This window comes from Nasonia vitripennis, chromosome 3, assembly GCF_009193385.2.
Source record: "Nasonia vitripennis strain AsymCx chromosome 3, Nvit_psr_1.1, whole genome shotgun sequence".
Classification (NCBI taxonomy): Eukaryota; Metazoa; Arthropoda; class Insecta; order Hymenoptera; family Pteromalidae; genus Nasonia; species Nasonia vitripennis.
The window spans coordinates 4,163,534-4,180,490 of NC_045759.1; the positions used below are offsets into that span (position 1 = coordinate 4,163,534).

Consider the following 16,957-nt stretch of genomic DNA (forward strand, 5'->3'; position numbering starts at 1 on the left):
CGGAACATAGACGCTCAATTATAAGCATTTATAGTATCGAATAAACATAAATATTTTATGCACTTCGCATCGTAATATTAGTTGAAGCGATTTTTAATAACAGAAAATTTTTAGGATCTTCATATCTGATAGAACTGATTTACCAGTTTTAGAAGATGACTATAAGTGAAACTGATTTGGCAGTATTTGACGGACCTCACTACAGTCTGAATAAAAAACTTTTAATTATGTTTGGTTTGTGGCCAACATTGAGCAGAACAAGAAAAGTTATTTGTCTCATATTTTTTACGATGATTGATTTATCACTGTATGCATCATTTGTAAGTACATGTACATGTAGTTACATTGTAGATTTTGTTGTAACTTCCCCAGATAGTGTCAAAGCTTTAAAAAGTACCAAAACGAACAAGAAAACTTCCGGAAAATACTTTGAAGATCGATAGTTCCATTCCCTAAAATTTTCATTTAAATGCGTTTCAAGGCTTGGGCACTACCTGGGGAATTAGTTACAACAAAATCAACCATGCTCTACATTGCATACTGTATGATTTTCGAGACAGGCAGATGGAATAAACTACTACAGAAAACAAAAAAAGTGGATGTACGTGATAGAAGATACAATTTCTATAATTTATCTTTCAGTCACTTGGATTAAGTACGTGACAAGTTACATCTTTGAATCCAGAGTAAATAGACATATGGCGTATATAAATATCTCTATTTGACACAATTTAACGAATGTTTACATTTTTCGATGTTTTTTATAATTTCTATTAGATCAAACTAATTTACGAGCAAATAGCCGCTGACTGGAAGAGCTTAATCGATGAAGAGGAAATCCAAATTTTGAATAATTACTCGGCATTCGCACGACTACTTACTGTGTTATACGTAGGTGGTGTTACACGTTTCTAAGTTTCTTTGAAATACTCTATTTTTTTTTAAACATAAATCTTTCAGGTGTTTTATGCGATAATCGCTACAACGTTATTTTACGTGCTTCCCTTTCTGACCATTGTAATCGATAGGATCAAACCTTTGGAAAACGGAACCCGTTTTCGAGCTCAGCCTTACCATCAGCACTATTTTGATCTCATAGACAATGAGAAGTATTATTACCACATGTACATTGGTCACGGATACGTGGTTTCAATAATTGTTACAGTAGCTGTCATGGCAATTGACACCATGTATGCAGCTAACATACAACACGCTTGCGGATTATTCGCTATTGTACGGTAAATGAATTCCTTGGCAAATAAATACGTCTTTTTACAATAAAATTTATATGTATTCATTCCGTTTTTGAAATTGCAGACACAGGCTAAGTAAAATTGGGATACTCAATGGTGAACGGGAATATGAATTCAGAGTAGTCGACGACAAAAAGGTTTACGAAAGCATAAGAGCTGTCTGTGAAATGCACAAGAATTCGATAAAGTTACATTTGCAATACAAAAATATAGAATTGGAAAAAATCATGATGATCTGGAACGTTTGATTTCTTTAGGATCGTCGAGTTGATATGGGATTCGTTCAGTATAAGCTTTTTGATTTTTATGGGCTGTTCTCTTGTTGGCATGGGAATGCTCATGTTTAACGTAAGAATGGAATTTCTTTAATTATTGCACACACAAGATGTCTTTTTTGTAAACAGGAAATATCATAACGTAATTATTCTTCATCAGTATATCTTCAACATGATACACCCGATCGAGAAGGTTGTTGGAACGGGTCTACTGTTGGGTATCGCTATTCTCTTGTTCTATATGAATTGGATCGCACAACAACTGACTAACAGTAGCGATGAAATTTTCATAGCGGTGTACGAATAATTTATTATCTACTTTCATACTGGACCAACCGAAACAATGCAATTATTTTTCTAACATTTTAGGTATTCAAATAGATGGTATAATTTGTCTATTAAAGGACAGAAATTGATATATTCTCTACTTCAGAGCAATGCAAACAGCGTTACCTTAAGAGCTGGAGGAATCGCGGAGATGAATTTGCAGCAATTTGCAGCTGTAAGCATATGAATGATGATTTAAAATATCTTTTTTTTTTATTAGGGAATATCACTAATTCTCCATCACACTACTATGCTAACAATCAAAATCATTTTTATTTATTGTAGATTCTCAAAACGGCAATGTCTTACGCTACAGTCATGATGTCAATGAACGGTTAAAAATATTCCACAGTATTTTTTATATTTTACTCAAGATAAATTCAGTGTTCATATATTTTTTTATTCCATATTAAAATGCGCGTAAATGTTGAATCTTGGATATTTTATTTGTATTATCATTACCCTTATCATCTATTATCCCAATTTCATCAGTGCTGAAAGACGAAATTATGTTGTACGTTTCGTGGGGGATTTACCAAAATTCTACCGAACCCTCTTACGGAACACATCGTGAAGGATATTTTATATCATTTACTAAAAGTGAAAAACGGTAGGTGACGACATTAATATAGTCTGGTGCAAAAGGTATGATATTTTTATTTTTTCTTAATATATATTCTTTTTTAGTTGAACCATATGATATTATATCAATAATAAGTATCTTTATTTGTTGCGGAATACTTAAGTTACAAATATACAAATGACCATAGTCATTGAGTACAAGGATTCGAATTGATCCACTCTCCTTAGAAATATTCTGGTTACATCCAGAAATACGTCAATCATCTACAACATAAAACTTTAAAATTAGATAGGATATTGGATGAAAATAATAATTTTTGGATCGTACATACTGTGAGCAAGCTAGAAGTGTAAAATAAAGCTGTGCCAAGAATGGATGTTAAAAAGGCAACGTGACAAATGGATTTGAAGAAACCAAGTACCCCACTAGATTATTTTAAATTATGAGATTACAAAATTTATATTCTGGAAATAAACAATCCAAACCTTACTTGACGATTTCAGCTGAATTCTGACATTGCATTCCCGAGTATGTCGGAGAAACGAATAAAAAAACCTGAACGTTCACAGTCGCAGTAGAGCAGTATGACGAGTAAAAATTCGGGCCGAGTTTATTCAGGGATAGACTATAATTTAACACTGCAGGTATTACAGTCATCTGTCAAGAAGTTGAATTAACAAATGTGCAATATGCACACATTACAGTAATTCTATATAATCTTATATTGTGCGGCCGTATTATTTTCAGTGAAATATATTAATACTATTCAAAAACAATTATAGTGCGTAGTTAAATTTATCTGATATACCTCTGCACTGAACAGGATTGAAACGAGGTAGTTCATCATCGTGATTTCATTTCGACAGTGTAATCTTTCTTCGAATTTAGTTACACTTTTACGACGCTTTGTGACATTTTTCTCGCACTTGATGAAAACGTCGAGCAACTGCATTGAAGAAAACGACAATTCAAAACAACATAACATATAGTATAAAGAATTATTTTATAGCGACTGACCTGCGATAGCACCGCGGCTATCAAGTTACACATCAAGACGAGTCTTGGCAAAAACGTCTCCGCTTCCGATGACCCAGCCCTCGATTGCAAACTGTGAAAAATGTCAAGCTCTTTCTTCGACTCTTGCCGTAAACTTTCCAAACAATCGTCCACTTCCTCCTCGTTCATTGCCTCTGCTCCCCAGTATCGTACGACTCGTCTCATCGAGCTCTCCGTTTGTTTGTATCTCTCGGTGTCGCTCCGGACTCATGGAGATGGATCGATTTTGCGCATCTCCCGCACGTCCGGATGGTGAATAATAAATGCGTCGTATGCGTATAATTATCGAAAAGCGATTATCGAAATTATCGGTACACGCAGCGGTAATTTTCTATATGTAAATAAATATCGTAATTGCGCCTATAGATGATAATAATATCTTGTGTATTGATTTAAATTTTGATTTTTTTTTTTTTTTTTGCCAGGTGTGGGGTCTTTGTACGGATGCTATTTCCATCAGTTGCAGTATCGTCCGATCGTGGGGCTCAAATGTACGTATTCTGTAAGGGACGTAGAGCATTGTTGATATTTTGATTAAAAAATTGAAGATTCAAGAGCTTCTCTAAAAATTCCATAAAACGACGCAGAGATATATAGCGGGTAAGCCGTGAGAACGCATTCTATTTTTTATAATTCACGCTCGGTATACGCGAATTTATAGAGGAAAAATTAGGAGGTTTATAGACGCTGTGCGCGCGGTGGCCGGTCGTAGATCATCATTAGAGTTTGCGCTGCACGATGAAATATGTGCGAACGCCAGAGTGCAGGCCATATAGGTATGTACATGCATCGACTTTTAAATGGCTTTGCTCCGTGATATACCAACAAAGAGAGCAGGTATATTCTCGAGAGGGTACTACGGTGTTTCCCTCGAGTCGAAACGATTAATAATAATAATTGTGTTCCCGAAATTATCGCCCTGTTTTGAGAAGATTCCCTTACCTCTATCGCTTTTTATTTTGCCGCGCGCGCAACTGGTTATGCATTTTTCGAATACTCCCGCGTTTTGGCATCCCGCATAACGTTCCAATTCCTCGTTTCGACCTATAAATATAATTTATTAGACTTAGGAATCCCGGAATCAGTTCATTTTAAAACGACAGTTTAGCGTCTCCCATTGGCTCGTTGGTTAGCATGTAAACAGTGACACTTTTAATTTTGACTATTGCAGAAGGTATTATTAACTACCCTTTCAATTTTTTAATCAGTTTATTCCTAAACTGTCTTAAAAATGTACTGATTTTGCAGATTTTTACATATATAATACATGTAGCTCGAATTTCTCGGGCTACTCCGAAATCTTTGTTGTTTTGGGGGCGATGATAAAAGTATGTAACAATTTGAAACTTTTATCAAGTTTACTAATGTTATTTGACACGAATAAGCATTGAGCAGCATATTTCTGTATCAACCTTGCAAAAAGATCACAGAATCTATATTTTTTCACGAGGAAATTGGAAGAACCTGGTGTTTTAGGTTATTTAACGGAAAATCGTTCAAATTTAAGTTTTGAAAAAGGTATGCAAAAATAAAAATTGCGAATTGAAACGGAGAATTGTAATCTCACAATTACTAAAATTACAGGAACTCTTTTAATCATGGAGTGTGACCCTGTAGTTGAAAAACATTACAAAGGGCACAATGGTACAATAACTGGATTATCATTTCATCCTGAGACAACAAAAATTGTATCAAGCAATCTTGACAAAACGTTGATGGTGTGGAGTATTGCTGATTCAACAAGAGCTTATCGGTTTCATGCTCATAAGGATGAAGTGTTAGACGTTGATTATGCTCCTTCCGGAGAAGTGTTCGCGAGTGCTTCAAAAGACAGAACTGTAAGAATATGGGTTCCAAAAGTTAGAGGGGAATCTTTGGATTTTATAGCTCACCATGGAGCTGTAAGATCTGTGCAATTTATTGCAGATGGTAGCAAGGTAGATTTGATTCCTACTTTTTCAATGTCATTTAAATATATTCTTTCAAGCTCTAACATCAATGGTTATTTAGCTAGTGACATCTTCAGATGACAAAATTGTAAAATTGTGGATGGTCTGTCAAAGGCGATTTTTGATGTCATTCACTGGCCATACAAATTGGGTAAGATGTGCCAAATTTTCTCCTGATGGAAAGCTGATAGCATCTTGCAGTGATGATAAGACTGTTAAAATCTGGGATATTGCAAGTAATACTTGTATAAAAACATTTACTGAAATGAAAGGTATGAATTTACAGCTATATTTTTAATATAGACCAATGGTTAATAATAAATTACATTTTTAGCATCATTTCTGGACGTTGAATTTCATCCTAATGGGTTAGCTGTTGGTGCAGCTAATACAGATGGTTGTATAAAAATTTATGACTTAAAAACAGGCAATTTGCAGCAGTGCTATGATGCGCATGAAGGACCAGTTAATAAAGCAAGATTTCACCCCAATGGAAAGTTTATGTTAACTGCTTCACAAGATTATACTCTAAAGGTATTGAAAAATCAGTACTTTAAATTGGAGTGAGAAATTGTAAATTTTCAAATCATTATATTTTGTAGGTGTTGGACTTACTAGAAGGTAGACCAATTTATACACTTAAAGGACATGCAAATGGTGTTACTGCGATAACGTTTTCCAAAAATGGAGATTATTTCGCATCTGGTAGCTCTGATCGCCAACTTTTTGTGTGGAAATCTAACTTTGATAAAGGTGAAAGACCCATATTTCAAAGTGAAAAACTTATACCACTTGACACTAAATTAAAATTACAGAATGCAACCCTTGATACCTGTGAGATTGTGAATGACGTGAGCTCTGAAGACATTAATAATCGATCACAGGTAAAAACTTTGCAATTTAATTTTCAAATTTTTTGTGAAATTATTTCATATCATATATTTTCTATTTAAAGCTCTTAAAAAGGGAAATTAAATCTATGCTATCTACCTGTAAAAATGACTCTTTTAGAAAATCAAGCAAATTAAGCAGAAGAGATAGTATAAAAGCTCTCAAAGAAGAAATTGCAATGCTGCATGATACTGTATCAAATCTGGAGCTACAATTAAGTTTAGTTGAGGATGAGTATAAAAAATGAAATTCTTGTTTGAGTATTTTATTCCTTATACCTCATATGGCCATTATTGCGTTAAAATAAATTATTCATCAGTCATAGTCTTCTTTAAATGTACAAAAATATCATTGTGTATGTTAAACTATTTTTTATATTTAATATTTGTAAAATCTTTTAATTGAATAAATGCTCAACGTACAGTTGTGCAAAGAAGCAACCTCTTTTATTTATATTTACTTTTGAATTCCAACAAATGAGCATGCTTTTCCAGTCTTCTTGATGGACTCCAAAACTTCATTCTGATCCAGATTTGTCGTTACAAAAACTTTTTTCGCTGGAAGATCTATTTTGACTTCAGTGATCGCTAAAATCATAAAAATTATAGTATAGTTAATGAATCAATTAAACAAGTTTATGCACAAAAAAAAGCCAAATCAACCTGGTATCTTTCCTAGTACTCTGTTGACAGCATTAGAGCATCCTTCGCAGGTCATATCAACATTGTATTCGTAGGTCTGAAATGAACATATTTTCATTCAATCTGTCTTTCAAATATGCTGTTAGAAAATATATAAGTACCTCATTACACTTACCTGTTGAGCCATATTTCTTGCTTCGCTAAACTTTATTTATCTTAAAAAATTAGATGATTCACGCAACTTTATACTTTATGTGGTCACCACGTTTGCAAAAATGCACTTCTGTTTCCTTATCGTAACAGCTCTATTTATCGATAACCTGTTATCTTTTTATTATTAAAATGACTTAGATTAGAAAGAGGTGGCTCGACTTGGCGTGGCAGAAGAAAAAGCAGTATAGGCATAGCAGGTAAAACAAGACTATAGTGTTCTCCTTTTCTATCTCATTGCATGGATAGTAAAAGATACAAACTGGATAGTTTACAGCTTTAAGGTATACCAACCTGAGAAATGATGAATTAAAAAATTTTAAATACACTTTAATTACCCAGCAACATGAAGTATTGCTGAAATATTTTGTTTTTACAATAAATATGCTTCATTGCCAGCTAGTTTTGATAATAGACGTAACATTTCCATTAATTTAGTTTGCCCGGATCGTTTTTCTCCCTTGCTTTGATAAAAAAAAAATGCAGCCACGTTGGCAATAGTTCTAGATAAAGTGCCGTTATATACCTATATATATCGCATCTACAGATCTATCTTGCAACACACTGTTTACCGCTCCCCACCACCACTGCATCAAGTGCCGCGAGCACTCAGCGCCGCGGTCCACGGCGTCGTGTGATCCGGTAACTAAGCATGTATACACAAACAGTGTATATATATGTGCGAATAGGTCCGCGAATAACGTGAAAGAATCATGATTGCATATAGTTTCCTGAATATTAAGCATGTATAAACAATCGGATGTTGTTAGTAAATTCGCGTATATGCTTAAAAGTTAAATAACGTCTGTGTGTGTGTGTGTGTTTCTGTAAGTGTTGATAAGTACCTATGTAATGGATAACTTGTAAGTTCGTCTGTAGATTTACGGCTATATGCTATTTATAGCCAGTGATTTGTAACAATAAAACGTTCTAATTAATCTAAGGATAATGGATAAAACATAGACAAGATTACACTTAATAATCATGGAGGAGGATAAACTAGCAGTAATAAACGTGGCCACAGAAGTGAAGATAATAAATATTACTTATGTCACAGGTTGGACTGCGGAGGATTTGTGCATTAAGGTTAGAAGCCAAACTGGTTTATTTGCATTTTCTTATTATGCTGTATTCGACTTTAGCCCTTTCTTTTTGGTCTTTCGTTCTGATTGGCTATGCACGAATATTTATAGACTTGACTAAAATAACTTAATATCTGATTTTTTCAGGTATGTCAATATTTTGGTATTGGCCCAGTGGCAAGACATCTTTTCGCACTTAGAAATCGTTCTACAAAACTTTGGTATCATTCAGCATACAAATTCGATGGAAAAGAAAAGCACAAATTTGACTTCCGCTTAAGATTCAAACCATCTAGTCTTCGTAGATTAAAACAGTTAGATGTTAGAGCTTATGATTATTATTTTCAACAAGCAAGAGGCGATGTACTGGAAAACAAAGTTCCAGATATTGTGTATGAAAGGCACAGGCGTGAGCTCATAGGTTTAGGTGTTTGTGATATGTATAGGTAACTATTTAACATTTCTTTACTCTACAATTGTATAAATATTACTTTAATACTGACTTTGATTGAATACTTGTTATTCTTAAATTTACAGAGTTATGTTGGAAAAAGATGTTGCACGTGAAATTGTTGAATCTGACTATAAAAAGTATATACCAAAGGAATGTATAAAAAGACATTCTTTTTTTATAAGAAAACCAATTCATAATGCTTTGGCTCGGATATCTGGACATGATGCTTCTTTTGTCAAAGAGCAATACCTCAATCAGTTTGAATCTATGGCTCCTAATTATTTATGCGAAGAGTATAAGGCTTTAATTGACAAGGGAATGACCAGTCCACCGCTTCGTGTACTTTTAAGGATAAATGCTACAGACATAAAATACTGTCAAATTGAAGAAAGTAATAGTAATTGGAAAGTATTATGTGCTATCGAAGATCTCTGTTTCGTTTCCATCAGGTATGCATTTTATTTATACAATGCTTTATCCATCTTATTATTGCCTCTAAAGTCTATGTACTCATATTTACGTTATTTTACAGGCAAGATAATACTGTAGAAGTATCGAGAAAAAATGGAATACCATCGTACTTGAAATTCAGTACAAATTCATTACTCATGTCATTTGTCTCAGCACTTGATGGATATTATCGTTTATCTATAAAATGGACATTCAATCTTTGTGGTGATGCTGTGACGCCTAGCTTAGAACGTTTACATAGGCTAAAATGCCATGGACCTGTTGGTGGGGAATTTTCATATTCAAAACTTGAAGACAAGAGAGCCAACAGAGCAGGAACGTTTATTTTGCGAGAGAGTGAATCTAAATATGATGCATACTATTTGGATGCTTGTGGAAGAGATTCCAAACCACGAACTCGAAAGATAGAAAAAATCGGACCTGAAGATTTTGCTCTATCAGAATCCATGCAACGATTTAGATCCATTGCTCAATTGATTGCTGCTCACCAAGACCCTGAAGGTGCATTATACCTGAACGAATGCTTGCCTCCTTCAGAATATGGTAATATTTTAAAAAACACATTGATTTGATTTTCAATATACTTTTGCGAGTAATCTCGGCAAATTAAAAATTTTCCATATTTTTTTGCAGATAAATCGCCATTGCTAATATGTGCTCCTGAAGGATATGGAAGTGATGTAGCAGCTGATGAAGAAATCATTGCCGGAGTTTTAGAAGGAAGACCGTGTTGCGTACCACCGCATGAATTGCAGGTTTATAAAGCTCAACCTTTTCCTAAAAGTAAGGAAAGTCAAGCGCGTTTAAATTCGTCATCTTGCGGTGGTCCGACCACAACTCTTTATAGAGCAATGTGGCGCGTGACCAAAGGCAAGAGGCTAGAAACCGCAATCAAGTTATTAAAGGAAGATGAAGGACAACCCACGAAAGAGTTTTTGAAACTAGCACAAAAGTGGGGTCAACTGCGGTCAAGTGCTCTAGTAAGGTAAGTTAAGCCCGCATATTAATGTACTTGATTGCTAGTATTAGTATTAATTATTGAATATTGATTGAATATATTTAGATTGTACGGCGTAACTCTTGCTCCGTCAGTTGGGATGCTTTTGGAACTTGTCAAATTAGGAGCTTTAGATGCTTATTTACGTAATAATTCTCCACAAACCATTAAGACTGTTGACATGGTTGAAGCTGCAGCTTGTCTTGCTACTGCCGTTTGGCATTTGGTAAGCTGGATAATGAGGCTGGTTATTTGTGTACTTGCACATTTCTTTAAAAATTTTAATGTAACCTATTTTATCTAGGAGGAAAACGGAGTTGTACACGGAAATATTCGATGTCGAAAATTATTGGTACACGCACACACCGATAACAGTTTTATCGTGAAATTAGCCGACCCTGGAATTTTCAGTTATAAGCCAGCCGAGTAAATAATAATATTTCTTTTTGATGTGACTAAATTTATGGATTGCAGAATTATAGCATACTTGTAATTTTTTTAAGTGTCCATTGGTTGCCGCCGGAATGTTACGGAAATCCAGATTTGGCGAGACGAAGCATACAGGCCGATGTTTGGGCCATAGCTACAACGCTATGGGAAATATTTTCACGAGGAACTATTTTGCCATCAAATACTGAGCCCGATCCTATTAAGAAGGTATTCTAAAGTTACACAACATATTTATTGTATATCATTTATAAATCTAGGTTTAGTCATTATTTATGTATTTAACGTTAACTTTTAGTTTTACGCAAGTGGAAAACGTCTACCTATACCAAATGGCTGTCCACCAGAGGTTTATAAGCTTATGACAGACTGCTGGGGCGAAATAGGAGGTTCGAGGAAACAACCGCAAGCCATAATGCGAGACATCAATCAAATAAAGTACCAAGTGTACAATTCAAGAAGAACTCATGCGTATGCTACGGCGTTTCCAAAACGAGCAAACGATTCGGAACTTATCGATGACGATTTTAGCGAAGTTACTGAGCATAATTCATCGTCGGATTGTGAATCAAGAGCTAGCAGTCTTTTTACGGATCGGACAAGCCTCCCATGGGACGATTCTGAAGATAATACGAGAGGTAGACTTAATTTTATTATTATGAATTTCTTATTATAATATGCTACCGAACTATTATTAAATTTGATCATCATGTTTATCTAAGGTCTGGCGCATATGGAATGGAGCGGTGTACCTTTTGAAGACACCGAGGATGTTCTTTCAACCTATTTGGGTTGGTGGGCAAAAACTAGTGGCGATAATGCCGATAATGGATACGACCACGATGGTGGCTTGTTGGGACAGATGCAAAGCATTTTCGAATTGGATGCCGATTGTAACGTAATTCTGCAAGGCCGCATAGGCCAAGGCTTCTACGGTGAAGTCTATTTGGGAATATGCGAAAAGGATAGTGTAAAAGATGCCGAACCTCAGCAGGTCGCAGTTAAAAAGTTGAAAATGCGAGCTCTTGAAGCTGACTTGCGGGACTTTGAAAGAGAAATAGAAATAATGAAGGTAATGACATCTACTGTTTTCATGATGTTCAAATTTATTATTTGCTTCGAAGCATGAAAATTCATCCAAAATTCGTATATTTCAGACTTTGAAGCATCCCAATGTTGTTGGAATATTGGGCGTTATTTCGGAACCGGAGGTGTGCTTAGTTATGGAATTCGTTAAGCACGGTTCATTACAAAGTTATCTTGCCATACATCGGGAGAGCCTCACTAATAAAAGACTGTTAGGCTTTGCCCTTGATATCGCTACCGGCATGGAATATCTCGGTCGCATGAATATTGTGCACAGAGATCTTGCTGCAAGAAATATTCTCGTTGCAGATGATAATAGAGTGAAAATTAGCGACTTCGGTCTTGCCCAAGTAACTGGCAAAAATGATTATTATATATTACAAACCAATAGAGATCTTCCCATCAAGTGGTAAGATTGCATTATTTAAGTGTTAAATTTCTGAATTCAGAATGATGAATTAAAATATGACATTAAATTCGTAGGTATGCGCCAGAAAGTTTAAGGGATGGAAAATTCTCACCTCGCTCGGATGTTTGGTCGTTCGGTGTGACAATGTACGAGACTTTTAGTTTTGGTGAAGATCCAAAGTTACCGGAATTTGGTAGTAATAGCGTAGTCGAAGTTGAAGGATCCGGTAAGGCTGTTAATACTTTAGAAGAAGAAGGAGGCGCAGACTTATTAAAAGCTCTGGAAAGAGGTGCACGACTACCTTGTCCAGCAACATGTCCTCAAGAAGTGTACACAAAAGTAATGTATCCTTGCTGGAATATTCAGAGCCACGAACGTCCAGAATTTGCAAAACTCTGCAAGGATATTCGGGATTTGATTAACAATGAGTATTAATGTTTTTGCACGTGCCATGGTATAATTATCAAGCGGTATGTTCGGTGTTCCTCGATCGATTAATGAGATTTGCGAAAAAAGTTGGTAGAGCACCTAGTGAATAACGATTAACTATTTATAGTTAATAATCTGTTTATATAAAAGACCTGCTAATGTGATGAATTTGTATGTATTGTTATTTTGTTATATTTTTGCTAAGTTTATTAACCAAAACGTTTTCATGTATGCTGCAAATTGATTATGAATTACCATTCCGTTCATTGTAAATTATTTGACAGTTGATGATAAGTGACGACGAAAGTAATCATGTAATTTAATATGCGTTAAATACGCAAATGTGTGTATTCTGTGATTTTGTTCGCGCACAGATGTTGTATATACGGAAACTTACTTTTATTTTATTTTTACAACTTATAATAAAATATATACATTTTTATATTTAACCTTTCTTCTTCAAGTCTATTCTTATCACCATGGAAAGATCATTCGAGGTCGCGTCTAAACTTTGACGAAATAGTTGAGCATGCTGCCATGCTGACTCTCCCTCGCCTCCAGAAAGTACAGCAGTCACATTGATTTTAATTGCACCTTTCAAGTCTTTTGTTTCAAAGTTTTCACTTTCAAGAATAGACACAACTTTACTCTCTCCTTTTGTGTTCTCGTTTGAATAAATTCCTTCGACTTGCCACTTTACGCTTCCTCCGTGAAAAGTCGCAGTCTTTGCTTGCAATTTCACTGAATTTATGTACATGTTTTCATTATCTTCAACTACAAAGGCCCAAGTTATTTTCCCAACAATTGATCCAGGTGATTTTGCCAAGTAAATCATTTTCCAATCTTCTTCCTTCTTAGTAAAGATTCCACCTTCTACAAATGCAACACCAGTTTGCCATTTTTGTCTTGTCTCTAAATTTTTACTATTGGAAGTGTCTTTGGTCACATAAGTGTCATTGAGTATAGAATAAGTTAATTCGAAATTCAAAACGTCCCGCGGAATATTCCACTGAGTTGCCGTAAATGAGGTATCCTGTAAATTTTTAATTTTACAAAATGTAATCGAATTAAACTAAAACCAGTTTGAAGGAGTTCTCAACTTACCCCGGTTTCGTTACGAGAGATTCTCCAAGCTAAAGAACCAGACGTCCTTCCCCCATAATCCGATTCATTTTCCGAAGTTTCGCAAGGTTTCTTACAGCCAGGAGGTGCATTTAGCATTTGAGCTAATTCTTCTACGTATCGTTTGGTGACAAACTTTTTTCTCGCTTGGCTGTAGCCACGACTATTTTGTCGTTGCAAATTCAATTTATTAATTAACAGCATTAGCGACTTTTCGCTACAAACGTTTCGATGTTTCATGACTTCTTCAAATTTACGAGTGTAACGCCAAGTAACATCTTGTATTTCATCCCTAGAAAATGCAATGACGTATGATAATTTTTTACCCCATCCTTTTTCATACATTAGTGGTCGATCCATTACATTCTCACAGACATCTGCGTGTATCCATCTATTGTGAGCTACCGACCAAACCTACAATAGATTTGCAGTATAAATATTTGTTAATATACGACAGTGCATCTATATAATATATTTTTATCATACCAACCTCTGTCCAAACATGATCAGTTTTATCATACACAAGTCTTGCATCAAATCCTACTGTCCGACATATGAGAGTAAAGCAATTTGCCCATTCTCCACATCTGCCTTTTCTGGTGTACAATAAAGCTTCTGGATTGATATAGCGGGCAAATTCAGTTTCACTTCCACAAATTTTGCACCTAAGACATCAGAACTAAGTATTATACATAAGCAATGGAAACTTATAAAATAACATATGCAAGTCTCATACTTATGAATTTCTATTCTTGATATGTCTGGGTTTGTAGAAACTATTGATCGATCATAAGAGCAATCTCCGGTACATATTTTACAAGCTGGACTGTTAACCCATTTGAAAAACTTATTCTTGAACCAGTTTAACAATTCACTTAACAGCAAATCTTCGATCACTACATCATCTTGAGTTTTTTTGATTTTCATTTCTCTGAGTACGTGAAAATTATTTTTCAGTGAAAAGTATTTTTATTTTAGAACAGTCAAGAGATCTCTTAAATATGATTCTTTTACCTTTGTATAGTACGCAATTTTTCCATGGCAGTAATTTGCAATTTTTCAAGAGGTAGTATGGACTTAACTTTATTTTGTAAGTCTTGATCTTCGTATCTTAAAATATCATGAAAATGTCTTATAAGTTGTTCGATGAAACTTTTTCTTTTATACTCTTTTTCCTCAACTAGAGGTTTCTCTACCGAAGTAGTTGGTTTTTGTGTACTTGTGGAAGCCACAGAAGCAGGCTTAGTCGTTGTGATATGTTGAGAACTGTTTAAAAGGCTGTAAAGATCTCTCACACCTGTCAGTGAGGCATTTGGAGGTAGGAAAAATTCATCGTCATTCTATTAACAAATAAAGAAAATCGTGAATGAAATATTTACACCAGAGAAAATATAAACGAACAAAGTATTTAAAAGTACATACCTCAACAAACCCTGCTTCAAAAAGACACTCTATTGCACCTGCCGCAGGTAAAAGTTTGATCGAAACAACAGGATTGTCTATTTTAATTTTCCTGTACTTTAGATCCTGCGGGTGTTTTAGAATATTATTACAAAGCTTCAAAAGTATATGATGCGCTTCCTTTTTCACGTCCTCTTGATTTTCTTGCAAAAGTGTAAGGCAGTGCTTGAAATTTCCAGCCATTTTACGGTTGGATTTCATTCACGGCATCGACATGAATTCAATTATGAATGACTCTTCTATCAATTTTTCGAACATGTAAACAAAGAGTGACTTGCAATATTTTATTATTTTTTGATCAATCGCAGTCAGTCGATTTTCAGCTGCGAAAGCTTTTATAGACTGGAATGAAACATCGCTGGAACAGGTGCCGATTGTCACCAATCAATTCTAGATTTTTGTTAATAAAATAGCTATAAACTTTTTATAACCACTTTATGACATACCATAAAGCATCGCGCTGCATATACCTATATATCGTTTCGTAGCAGACACATGCGCGATTTGGATTGGTCAAACGTCAATGGCGGATACGAGAAATTCAGCCAATCAGCGCGCGTATTTTGAGCGGCTTATTTGAAAAGCGAAAGTTCACCGGTAAAAAACTAAAAAGAAAACCGTAAAAAATTGCGTTGTACTATGCTATGCTTTTAGGATTATCCAGCGATACTATTCGAGGCTCATATTCTAATGTTATCACAGTCATTCTCGTATACGAAGATGTATTGCCAAAGAAAAAAAGCTCCGCCGATTCCTTATTCTCAAGGACTCTAGCCAATGAGCCGTTATAACCGATAATGAATATCCCTTGTGAAACTCGATATACTCTCCCCTCGTCATCTTCATTCGTCACGTTTTTTTTTTTCTTTTTATATCGACTCCGTAAATAGTCCATATAACATCAGGCTCTCTCAAACAACAATACGTTATCGACACATTTCAAACGCCGCCGACAAAAAAAAAATGCAAAGCATTTCCCCCTCTTGCATCAGCCCCGCAGTTGAGCTCGCGTATATTGTTATACGCGCGTAAACCGAGCCGGAAGTGAGTGAAAAAATATAGACGCGGGGGCAGAGAAAAACTACACACTCCAGGTTGTAGGGTCACACACACACACACACACACACACACACGCTAAAGTGGCTAAAGCGCATAAGGAAAAGCTCGCGCGAGTACAGTGCTTTCGCGCTGTACGCGCATATATATATATATATATATATATATATATATATATATATATATATATATATATATATATATATATATATATATATATATATATATATATATATATATATATATATATATATATATATATATATATATATATATATATATATATATATAGGTATAAAGAGGAGGCGAGAGAGAGAGAGAGAGAAAGAGATGTGTGTTCGGAAGTAGAACGATGGGGCGTTGACGTCGTGGCGGTAGGTGAAGTTGTCAAAGCGGCTGGCTCGCAGCTGGCGTACGTGCAATCAATTTCCAGTTTTTCCCTCGGCTCTCCCGCTCCCCCCCCCCCACACACGTATATATACATAATAATAATAACTACGGGGAGTAGAAAAGCGGCCGCTAGGAAGGGAAAAAAATGCCCCGGCAATTCATACGCGGCGGAGAGAGAGAGAGCAGCGCGCTGATGGAAGGCATAAATCACCGGTGCGCGCAAACGAGTCGGGGGGGGGGGGGGGCATTTTTACACCTACCCTCTCGAGATCCCCCCCCTCCCTTTCCCTCTGGCCATCAGCAAGAAGTAGAGTAGCCGCAGCGACGACGCGTAATTTTCGTTTTTCTCTCTTATATTCAAGTCTCCC

At 35.5% G+C, this 16,957-nt stretch overlaps 6 protein-coding genes across 10 annotated transcripts; 3 read left to right on the top strand and 3 right to left on the bottom strand.

Annotated features, from left to right (window-relative positions):
- Positions 1-155: 155 nt before the first annotated feature.
- Positions 156-2,194, top strand: Or216 (odorant receptor 216). Its single transcript, NM_001190778.1, has 9 exons — positions 156-320; positions 561-686; positions 778-891; positions 961-1,238; positions 1,318-1,440; positions 1,511-1,601; positions 1,689-1,825; positions 1,898-2,030; positions 2,141-2,194. The coding sequence occupies exons 1-9, from the start codon at positions 156-158 to the stop codon at positions 2,192-2,194; spliced, it is 1,221 nt and encodes a 406-aa protein (NP_001177707.1).
- On the bottom strand, positions 2,044-4,461 carry LOC103316768. The gene is made up of 5 exons (XM_031926576.1): positions 3,456-4,461; positions 3,247-3,384; positions 2,929-3,095; positions 2,770-2,863; positions 2,044-2,701 (listed from the first exon to the last, which is right to left on the bottom strand). Exons 1-5 carry the CDS (start codon positions 3,657-3,659, stop codon positions 2,597-2,599), a joined length of 708 nt encoding a protein of 235 aa, XP_031782436.1. The 5' UTR covers positions 3,660-4,461; the 3' UTR covers positions 2,044-2,596.
- Positions 4,462-4,871: 410 nt separating this feature from the next.
- On the top strand, positions 4,872-6,583 carry LOC100678074 (POC1 centriolar protein homolog A). Its single transcript, XM_031926575.2, has 6 exons — positions 4,872-5,012; positions 5,079-5,431; positions 5,505-5,715; positions 5,778-5,977; positions 6,046-6,327; positions 6,399-6,583. The coding sequence occupies exons 2-6, from the start codon at positions 5,093-5,095 to the stop codon at positions 6,579-6,581; spliced, it is 1,215 nt and encodes a 404-aa protein (XP_031782435.1). The 5' UTR covers positions 4,872-5,012; positions 5,079-5,092; the 3' UTR covers positions 6,582-6,583.
- Positions 6,584-7,774, bottom strand: LOC100116647 (copper transport protein ATOX1). Of its 5 annotated transcripts, none has more exons than XM_032598136.1 (4): positions 7,712-7,774; positions 7,151-7,302; positions 6,997-7,072; positions 6,584-6,921 (listed from the first exon to the last, which is right to left on the bottom strand). In XM_032598136.1, exons 2-4 carry the CDS (start codon positions 7,160-7,162, stop codon positions 6,791-6,793), a joined length of 219 nt encoding a protein of 72 aa, XP_032454027.1. In that variant the 5' UTR covers positions 7,163-7,302; positions 7,712-7,774; the 3' UTR covers positions 6,584-6,790. The 5 variants fall into 5 exon arrangements, with proteins under 5 accessions (XP_032454027.1, XP_008210350.1, XP_008210349.1 ...); XM_008212128.2 differs by having other exon boundaries at positions 7,151-7,479; positions 7,563-7,766; XM_008212127.4 differs by having other exon boundaries at positions 7,480-7,743.
- An 82-nt stretch (positions 7,775-7,856) lies between these two features.
- Positions 7,857-13,009, top strand: LOC100118996 (tyrosine-protein kinase hopscotch). The gene is made up of 12 exons (XM_001602804.6): positions 7,857-8,271; positions 8,415-8,713; positions 8,805-9,170; positions 9,254-9,735; positions 9,826-10,177; positions 10,256-10,415; positions 10,494-10,615; positions 10,693-10,846; positions 10,935-11,274; positions 11,359-11,708; positions 11,794-12,131; positions 12,206-13,009. Exons 1-12 carry the CDS (start codon positions 8,170-8,172, stop codon positions 12,564-12,566), a joined length of 3,426 nt encoding a protein of 1,141 aa, XP_001602854.2. The 5' UTR covers positions 7,857-8,169; the 3' UTR covers positions 12,567-13,009.
- On the bottom strand, positions 12,879-15,633 carry LOC100119034 (peptide-N(4)-(N-acetyl-beta-glucosaminyl)asparagine amidase). The gene is made up of 6 exons (XM_016984488.3): positions 15,105-15,633; positions 14,697-15,022; positions 14,419-14,613; positions 14,173-14,347; positions 13,665-14,096; positions 12,879-13,593 (listed from the first exon to the last, which is right to left on the bottom strand). Exons 1-6 carry the CDS (start codon positions 15,342-15,344, stop codon positions 13,006-13,008), a joined length of 1,956 nt encoding a protein of 651 aa, XP_016839977.1. The 5' UTR covers positions 15,345-15,633; the 3' UTR covers positions 12,879-13,005.
- Between the last annotated feature and the right edge of the window lie 1,324 nt (positions 15,634-16,957).

Excerpts from the sequence above, each read along its gene's own strand:
- Or216 (NM_001190778.1), top strand. The coding sequence starts at position 156 with ATGACTATAAGTGAAACTGATTTGGCAGTATTTGACGGACCTCACTAC. Across the intron at positions 1,239-1,317 it reads GGATTATTCGCTATTGTACG|ACACAGGCTAAGTAAAATTG; the intron begins GTAAATGAATTC and ends TTGAAATTGCAG. Across the intron at positions 1,602-1,688 it reads TGGGAATGCTCATGTTTAAC|TATATCTTCAACATGATACA; the intron begins GTAAGAATGGAA and ends ATTCTTCATCAG.
- LOC103316768 (XM_031926576.1), bottom strand. The coding sequence starts at position 3,659 with ATGAGACGAGTCGTACGATACTGGGGAGCAGAGGCAATGAACGAGGAG. Across the intron at positions 3,385-3,455 it reads TAGCCGCGGTGCTATCGCAG|TTGCTCGACGTTTTCATCAA; the intron begins GTCAGTCGCTAT and ends TCTTCAATGCAG. Across the intron at positions 2,864-2,928 it reads AATTCAGCTGAAATCGTCAA|TGGGGTACTTGGTTTCTTCA; the intron begins GTAAGGTTTGGA and ends AAAATAATCTAG.
- LOC100678074 (XM_031926575.2), top strand. The coding sequence starts at position 5,093 with ATGGAGTGTGACCCTGTAGTTGAAAAACATTACAAAGGGCACAATGGT. Across the intron at positions 5,716-5,777 it reads AACATTTACTGAAATGAAAG|CATCATTTCTGGACGTTGAA; the intron begins GTATGAATTTAC and ends TTACATTTTTAG. Across the intron at positions 5,978-6,045 it reads CACAAGATTATACTCTAAAG|GTGTTGGACTTACTAGAAGG; the intron begins GTATTGAAAAAT and ends TATATTTTGTAG.
- LOC100116647 (XM_032598136.1), bottom strand. Across the intron at positions 6,922-6,996 it reads AGTACTAGGAAAGATACCAG|CGATCACTGAAGTCAAAATA; the intron begins GTTGATTTGGCT and ends TTATGATTTTAG.
- LOC100118996 (XM_001602804.6), top strand. The coding sequence starts at position 8,170 with ATGGAGGAGGATAAACTAGCAGTAATAAACGTGGCCACAGAAGTGAAG. Across the intron at positions 11,275-11,358 it reads TTCTGAAGATAATACGAGAG|GTCTGGCGCATATGGAATGG; the intron begins GTAGACTTAATT and ends TGTTTATCTAAG. Across the intron at positions 11,709-11,793 it reads GAGAAATAGAAATAATGAAG|ACTTTGAAGCATCCCAATGT; the intron begins GTAATGACATCT and ends CGTATATTTCAG.
- LOC100119034 (XM_016984488.3), bottom strand. The coding sequence starts at position 15,344 with ATGAAATCCAACCGTAAAATGGCTGGAAATTTCAAGCACTGCCTTACA. Across the intron at positions 14,348-14,418 it reads TCAAGAATAGAAATTCATAA|GTGCAAAATTTGTGGAAGTG; the intron begins GTATGAGACTTG and ends CTGATGTCTTAG. Across the intron at positions 14,097-14,172 it reads CTGATCATGTTTGGACAGAG|GTTTGGTCGGTAGCTCACAA; the intron begins GTTGGTATGATA and ends AATCTATTGTAG.